Source organism: Aptenodytes forsteri, unplaced genomic scaffold, assembly GCF_000699145.1.
Source record: "Aptenodytes forsteri isolate BGI_AS27 unplaced genomic scaffold, ASM69914v1 Scaffold511, whole genome shotgun sequence".
Taxonomy (NCBI): domain Eukaryota; kingdom Metazoa; phylum Chordata; class Aves; order Sphenisciformes; family Spheniscidae; genus Aptenodytes; species Aptenodytes forsteri.
In genome coordinates this window covers 180,560-189,743 of record NW_008794707.1, presented here as the reverse complement: position 1 = coordinate 189,743, position 9,184 = coordinate 180,560, and the positions used below count along the sequence as shown (strand labels likewise).

The 9,184-nt window shown below is 35.9% G+C and overlaps 1 protein-coding gene across 1 annotated transcript in view; it reads right to left on the bottom strand.

Moving 5' to 3' along the window:
- PDHX (pyruvate dehydrogenase complex component X) overlaps positions 1-9,184 on the bottom strand; it is a 57,488-nt gene that overhangs the window by 11,123 nt on the left and 37,181 nt on the right. Inside the window, exon 8 of the mRNA XM_009273661.2 lies at positions 3,501-3,559. Coding sequence (XP_009271936.1) covers positions 3,501-3,559 — 59 coding nt within the window. The remainder of the gene's footprint in view (positions 1-3,500; positions 3,560-9,184) is intronic.

The window sequence follows — 9,184 nt, the reverse complement described above, 5'->3', positions numbered from 1 at the left end:
GGGTGGGGGGGGAAAGGATGGTCATATTCCTCTAGTTAAATAAACTTCAGGAACGTCCCACAGCATACACAGTTGTAAGATGCCTTCAAGTGGGTGTTGTGCAAATATGACATATATATACACCTTATATATAAGGTATCCAAAAGAGATGGTAGGGACAAGGAGTTTCTCCTATCAACTTCAATATGATTAGAATAGTCTTAATTTTGATGTAGGCCAGACTATTATTTCTCCCATCACTTCAGCAATGAAAGACTGTTTATTTTTAAAGGACACCTGCTATAGCGACTGTTGTTACTAAGCCCAACCACTTGTGGATATCAGCCTGGAAGCTTTCATTCCTTCCTCCAGCCTTACTCCTCCCTCCTTGTTCCAGAAAGCCAGAAATTTTCTAATGGGCTATCGTCTGGTGAGCCCACTGGCACATTCACAAACCTCTGGCTGTCAAATGGGGAGACCAAGCCCAAAAGTAGAATTCATAATTGGACTTGTGATCCTAAGAACTGTGAAGGAGAAATTTAGCACCTCAAGATACAAGCAGTATCTTGAGGTGTTTGCCAACCAATCACAAACTGTAAAACCAGCTGCTGTCAGTTCATTCAAGCTAGAAAAGCATGTCTTGCATTGTTCAGAAAGAAAATTAAGAGAGTCAATAAAACTACCTTGAATTTAAACTTGCAAATGTATTCACACCACCAAATTTCAGGGTGGGGAGGAACAGATGGAGGTGTGTTTTCTTTTTTAAACTAGCAGTCCACATATTTTCCTGAAACACTGACAGAAAGTAGTTGAGACATGAGCTTGATCATGAACCTGGTATACTGAGTTAAATCTGTTTTTTTTAATTTATTATTTTAATAGTCAAACAAATGCTAGCATAGATTTGTAACAATAGGATAGGACAGAATAGTTTAATCATTACTTCCATAAAAACACAATATTAATGTCCCATAAAAACAAACAAACAAAAAACACAGAAAACAAAACACCTCAATTTCTTCTAACCCAATGCACAAGAACTCCAGCTTCTCAGAATCAGACCTGGAACACCAACTCATTTATAACCAAAGATGTACTGATTTTACAAAGCTGTATGCATTATAATTTACTAGGTTTGTCTGTTGAATTCCCTGTAAGAAAGTTAAAAGTTACACACTACAGATGACTTTCTCATGTTCGCAGCATAGAACTATCTAATCCTTAAGTTCAAGATTCAAATTCTGTATTATTAGTGTCAGCTGAAAATATTAGGAAAAAGAATACAAATCTAATCACAGACTAAATATTTTTATTTGTATATCAGAAAGAGAAATCATATTTACGGAATTCATTGGTTAGGTTATTTTGTGATGGCAGATAAGGAAATCTTGTTCTAAATAATGGCAACAAACAACATGCATAATCCACATGTATGCTCCTTCAAAGTACAGTAAAGCAGCCTAATAGTTAAACAGACAGGAAGCTACTCATCTTTTAAGTTTCAGGAAGCAATTCAAAAAACCTATGAATAACACCAGAAAACTTTTATTATATAAGCAGAAGAAAGAAAAAGTACATTGAATGCTTGTATTCAAGCCATTCATTCACATATAGACGAATTGTAAACTAGGATTACATCCCATGATCTTTCTTGACTGGTCTTTTTTTGTGTAGGAAAGAAAAAACACAAAACCTAATCTTTCATTCCTCTCTCTGTCTCCTGTTCCTTTCACCTGCTCTCTGGCACAGCAATTTGCTACCCCACGCTCGCAGCTAGCAGTTCACAGTAATTTTTGCATGTCATCATTTCCTCGCATAGGTCTCATTAGACCACAAAAAGAAGCTTTTTGCTATGTTCACATCTAACAAATACATATCAAGCATATTCAGCTCCTCCTTCTGTTTCTGGTATAGAATAACTTGGGAAGTTTTTTCCAGTCTAGTCAATGCCCAGAATTTCTCTCAGGCACTTGCTTATGAAACTGCCTAGAATCCTATTTTCTGTCAAAATCTATAGCTCTTCAATTATACATTAATATTCAGAACATGTTTGGCTAGAAATTACTCAACTCCATTCCAGTGCAGTGTTCTCTCTTAATTCCATATATCCATGGGAATAGTTCCCCAACTTAAATGTAACTTCCTCCTTCAGCTTTTGAATAGTTAAAATAATCCTCACAAATGAGAAAAATGGCTCTCACTCCCTTTCTGATATTTTTATATTGTTGTGAGGTAATGCAACTAGTCTGGATCCTTGTTCTGCTTTATCTTGTTTGTTTGTAGCTTTTAGAACCCGCGGCTGAAACAACGCAATGATATCAGAAAAGTTTAGCTTTTCTAGGCATTTACCATATAGCTAGAAGGTTTGATCACTGTGCAATCAAGAAGGTATAGGTAACAAATCCACGGCAATTCCAAACTGCTTCAAAAGTCTGCATTCATTCATTGTCATACATAAGTACATTGCCTTGATGACGAGGGCAAACTCCATAGGATAGTTTGAGGATCAAGCATATGTCCCCATAATTATCTTTCTACATGACAAAGATCTTTTCCAGCTGTTAGTGATCACTAAAAGACACTATTTCCTCCTGAACCTTAAAAATACTGGCCTTCAGGCTGGTCAGAGCTCCCACCTATGACTTAATCTAAAATTAAGTGCAAACTGAATTTAAACCAAAACCACTCCACATCTAAGTGAAACCATCACAGTTCTTTCTTTTCACAAGTTTGGAAATAAGTGATTACATTTGAGACACTCTGGACTAAGAGGAGACAAGTCCAAAGCGTGGGAGTTCTCCTAAAGAAGGATCTCTGAAACCTTTCAGTTTCAAAAAATTAAGTGGCACTATGCGTGTTTTCCAAGCAGAGCAATCGACACAAATTGGAAGGCAATGTATCCAGTTCTACCCAGAGAACACGGAAATAGCTTATGGAGACTGTGAAACCTCTGTAGTTTGGCATGGAGTAAGTAGACCCTAATGAAATTTAAGATCTAACTTCAGGATGTATTGCAATTGTTTAACTTTTACATTGACAAAGGGAACAGTGACAATTCTTAACAATAAGCAAAGATTGGTTGCCTGAAGAATTTTTAATTCAAAGCAGAGGTCACTGAATATGCCATCAGAATACATCTGAGGTAATACACAAAATTGGTATAAGACTTGGATAAATATTTGTTTATAACTGTAAGAGAAAATAAGATGCAACAACAAAGAATAGAAGACATCTTGCCAATTGCTTTAGTCTGCTGACAAAGCATCTACTGTTATCTGCAGATGGTAACTGTAGTAAGTGGATCTTTACTAAGAAGTTCTCATTTTTACAGTCCACAGCATAGACTGTAGAGAATTTCACCTGGAGAGCTTAAAATAAACCTGACATTAAGTGATAAAGAATTACAAGCTTTGCTTTGATCGCATTCATATCTCCATATAGGCTCACCAAAATACTTCTCTTGTCTCCTTGGTAGTTTACTATAAAACTTTTTTTTTCTTTTAAGTCAATTATCCACTTACCTTCAGAGTAACTGCAGTTGCCTTGATAATAAAATCATTTACAGATACTTTAATGTCATCTGCAAAAAGAAAAAAAAAGAAAACAATCATTGCTCATAAGATTTGTTTATCAGCATTTGTGTGACGACAAGATTCCAGTGATTCAGCAGATTTATTTCTTTGAAACATTGCCAGAAAGTAACCCATCTTCAAACTACAATCATAAAAGCAAGAAAACTTTTCTCCCCCTTGGGACAAAAGGAGTATCATCAAGCATCTCCTGAGCAGAGACATTCTTGCTAGCTGTTACTAGAAGGTCAAAAAAGCTGCGAACTTGAGTATTACTACTCATTCTTACAAGTAGCAGCCCATATGTGTTTCATGTTTTACATATTTATTGTCTATGTAGAAAAGAAATCTATTGTAGGATCTAAATACACAGAGACAATACTGGAGACTACTATTCTTTATGTAGTGTGATGCATAAGTAGAATAATTGCAGAGATGAGCTTTTATTCATCTATAAATCAGAAGTATGTTATTGTCCAGTGACCTTTGGTGCCTTATATTTGCTTTAAAGAAAATATCAACATCATAAATTGTCTTTGACATTAACTTGGGAATAAGATATCATTTAAAAAAATCAGGTAGAAAAATGACCTGGGTACTCTTGCATTAAAAAGTAGTCATTCAAAACTCCAGTGAAAGGAGAATCAGCTCCTGTATCATCATCTAGAAAATCTGAATATACCAGTCTAATTTAATTTAGGACCTCGCAAATGGAGAAACAAGCATGAGCTAGTCACCAGTACGTAACAGTAGCCCTCCAATGTCAGCATTCTAGTTCCTAGGTGTACAGCTCTGTGACCCTAAGCTGAGAGAAAATTTACTCACAGGGTAAAGCCTCAGGAACAGCAAATGACTATGAAGTACACTAACACTCCTGGAGGGCTTGTGTCTTGTGCTATAATGCTGCATCAAGAGATCTTTATATTGGGATTCCCCCCAGGAAAAACAAAACAGTCTAAATTGCTAGAAATACCTGGTTGCAAGCAGATCTTTTGTTTTATCAGCAAAAACATGGGTCAAGGAGAGAGAAAAGAGTATCAACTTCTTTGTCAGACAGGCATATCACCACATGAACACTTATCTGTGTCTAAAACCTAGCTGGTGCCTCTGTATACAGAACATTTCAAGGCTAACTTCATTAGGTTAACCTTGAAAACCCTGTTCTACACATCCACACAATAACCCATTCATGTTAAGAAATTTAACTTGGACCTTGAAGGTACTTTTTGATGTCACACTGTGATAACAACAAAGCTGGTTTTTAACCTTGCCCCAGAGGCAAAGCTTTCAGTAAATCAAATTTGTAGAGCACTAGCATCTAGATGACCCACGTGGGGCAACCCTATTAAAGATTTAAGCTGGAAGAGATGCCACATATAAAAGCTGTAGTATCATTCCGGGGTGGGGGATGTGAGGCAACAACAAAAAACCCCCCACCTACCTATAGCTATATCTGGAATAATATACAATGAATATTGGATTGCTAATGTGCCTGCCCTTCCCTGAAGACAAGAAAATTACTCATTTGAGTTATGTTGGTCTTGTCATACAAAACATTTACAGATAGGACCAAGGAAGCTTCTGAAGACCTAGGCACTCTGTCTAGGGCAACTACAATACCATTTCTGTGGAAAACAAAGAACAAAAAACTCCCCACCAAAACTATAAAGGTTAAAGATATCTTTCAACTCTTGTTCTACTGCTATTCTCCTTCACCATGCTAGAAAAATCCCAACAAACAAAAACTTGTAAGAAGAAATAAAGACAGGTGAACAGCACCAAGAACGTTTTGGTCAAATCACTGAAAGATTTTGTCATAATTTGCCTGAAGAACAACTAATTGTGGATCATCACCCAAAGCTACAGTAATAAAAACATATTACTTTAAGATTACCAATTCACAATGTGTCACTGGTCAGAAGTATTTATGTGACTTTGGAGTCTGTATTTCATTGACTTAAAACTGACAGTTGTCTCCTGAGTGATAGAAAACCACATTTTGCTCTCTACGAAGTTATTTATTACAGAGAAGTTATTTAATGCACATTGTGCAATAAGTACTCTGCACCTAAGAATAAAGGGGCACACGAAAGTCTATATCTCCCTGGGATACCAAGAAATATCAACTCCTACCTCCCTGTGCATTTGTACAAGTGCCTTATCAATGAAAGATTCACACCCATCCATTTTCCAAAGCTCAGTACCCAGTTTTTTCTTTCAAGAACTGAAAAGGGATGTGACATCAGGATATCTATTCACAAAAACCATAAACTGTTTTATTACTGCTCATTGCTAGCTAGAAAAAAAACCACCCTCCCCCTTTCTTCTCTTATTTGACATCAGTCCAAACTGAATCTTCTACCTCTAGGATGTTCAAATGCTTTTCAAGTTGCAGATACCCCAGAAGATCACCTGAAACACTATTTGGACTCATCATTTCTGTGAAACTAACACATTTTCTTTCAGATTCACTTTAATTCATTTCAATTACCAGTAAAGCTTCAATTGAAAAACAAGTTTTATTTTGACAAATCATGATTAAAATTCTGTGTTTCCAATTATGTATAAAAGAATAAACTTAACATAAAAAAAAAATTAAATATACATGATACACTTTATTTCCAGGCTGTCATTTAAGGTTTCTCTAAGACATTGCTTAGCTACGGCAATTTGACAGAACCACCACCTTAGGGGGACCACCCTCTAGAACAGAGCTCAAAAACTGATTGTGGGACCCATCAAATTCACTCTCCCAACTCCAGAACTACTTACATTGAAAGCCCTCCAAGCTGACATCTTTTCTTCCTTCAGACTTATTTCCTCCTCATTCTTATTTTCAAGAAATGCAGCCTTCAGATACACAGCAATACGTTGTAACAACTCTTATTTCCTCGCCTGTCAATCTTTCAAGCTCTCCTCCTTGTCAGCTTGGATTAGGTTCCTCATCCTTTCAAAAGTTTTGTTAAACATAGCCCTACCTACTACCTAGAAAACTTTATCATAAAAAGGTCCTCTTACTCTTACATGACTTTTCGAAGTCATTACTATATTTTGCTTTGAAAGTAGTAACTGACTGATGATAACTAAAGTCTCAAAACTGACATAAACGCTGAAGGTAATTCATTATTCTAAATGGTAGATTTTTCTTTAGTATTAATATTACATGCAGCCTCTGAAAAAATTGTTCAGTAAAAAGTTATGACTCAAGTTGAATGAATGTGCAATAATTGATGATTAACAGTGTTTTTCTTTTTACACCCTAACAATCCTTGTGATTTGAGGTCAGTTTTTTTGGCTAGTGCCAAAACTGGCTTTAAAAACCCTCTAACTGGCTTGTACAAGTGTGAAGATATTTGTGGCCTGATTCTGTGAGTAAAAGTCTCTAGGTTTCACAAGCTTCAGTTAAACCTTCGAACATGCAGCATTTCTCAGAACTGGACCTAATTTGTGCAGGTTAGTCACAGAACGGTCAGCAACAGGTGACCCCAGATTTCACACTCTTCTCTAAATGCTTCAATAAAGGAGAAGAAAGCACTCAGTTTCTCAATCAGTACAGCAAGAAAAATGTAAATTAAAACTATCCTGCTATGCTATACTGAATGCAGAGTTCACATGGCTTCAGAAAACTATCATTTGAACCTGAACCTATAAGCTTTCAAACCACGATAGCAATGATGCAGCTGCAGAACAAAACTTGAAATGTCACGTCACTGCCTTAGACCTATAAATATTCACTTTTCATTATTGTGGTAATGTCTAAAACAGCATACACTATTAATTCTATTTCTACTACTTGGTGTAATAATGAGGATACACATCTAAAAGCTGAACTATCGAGAACAAATGATTTAAATGGTACCAGAAAAAAGGACTAATTGAACAATACCAAAAGAATCCATGTGTGATTATGTTCCTTTCTCTTGTGTAGACAGCTGTATTCTCCCATGAATGTCTTTAGAAACATACTTTTATCTTTAAAGACCAAAGTTTAGAAGGACAAAAAAAAACCCCAACTGTTTCTCCTCATTATAAAATAACAGGTCTTCAGAATTTTTTACCCAAGTGACAAACTTAGTACCAGGCTATGAGGTGTATGTGTGCATGTCTCCTTCAGCAAACAGAACTTCACTACTTGCTTATGCAGCCTTAACAGTGTGGAAAATGAGATTTCATAAAGTGGAATGAATGATGAAAATTAAATTTATAAAGTGGTAGAGATTAATCTGCGTGCCTGGAATAGTATCCAAATTTTGTAGGTATTGAAAGGTCAAGTTTTGTAAACAAATAAATGATTCTTTCACCAGCATAATTAGCTAAACTTATCAAAAGTAATCAGTATTTTCCCAATTTGATTTGAAAAGGGATCTCTCCTCTAAAAGAATTAAAATTAATTTAAAGAGCTATGCCTAATTAGTTTGGCTGCAACTGATAAAGTAGACATCAACTGATCTCAACTGACTTCCAGCAGATAAAACACAACAGATGTCATGTCATTTTAGGCAGAGATAAGATACTGTCAATTCAATAAACGATATTGCTAACCTCAGACACTAGAAATAAATATTCTTCACAAAGAATATTCCACATTTTATAGACTTAAGACCAGAAGAATCACTTACAGATACTGCAGTCAATCATAACACATGATCTTGACTAATTTATCAAGTTCTGCCTTAAAACCAGATAGATTTCCTGAGAAGGCTACTCTTCCTGGATAGCTGCAGCCAAACCTCATTTCTCAATGTATTAGAATTAGTTAGAACTCCACGGACAAGCAGGAAATTGAAGGCAGGCATTGCCCCCAACCAGGCCTGTCTCCCTTCCCCTCAGCTACTGCTTCCTACTTTGCAACATCACCCCAATTGTGCTTGTGTAACTGTTTTACAGGTCTGATGCCAAAATGTTATCAGTGTATTGGGACAGCTTAAAATAACTCAAGTTTTGACATCAGAGGGAATGAAGATACTAGAGGCAGAAACATGCAGCACAGGTTTTCAACTGTTTAATCCAGCTTTTCTGTGAAGAAAAATATCTCCAAAAATCTATAACCTCTGCAAGCAGCTTAGAAGATAAGTGAAGATGCAAGATGTGACTGAAAAGGACAGTGAATTCATTCATTAATTTTTTCCACAGCTTACCAGACTGGTGACAGACCTTGCTGAGAAAAATACAGTCTTATTGTGCAACTGCTCAACAATTCTCTCTCTGATCTTATTTCATTACAGTCATTTAAATTCTTGTTCAAGATGTGTATTTAATGGAAAATAGCCTTGTAAGTGTGATGGAAAAAAGAAACATTACATTTCAAAATAATTTTTTCCTCAGGCTTCACTATCTCTGAGTTGAAAGATAGAATTTTTAGAAAATCCTCTAACTTAAGGTGAGTTACTGAAGAGCAAGATGCCCCAGATTAATACAAGTCTAACCTACTCAGCTGTAAATCTGGCTTGGTCAAATTAATTTACAGATGTCAAAGCTTTATGAAAACATTAGTTTCCATACTGCTGACACTGTAATTTATAAATAGATTGCACTGTTTTGGTGTCCTCTTTACGGAATATTAAACCAGCTACCAAATAAAAAAAAAAAGGTAAAATGCTAGTAGCTGCAGGCAATTGCAAGAACTGACCTAATAT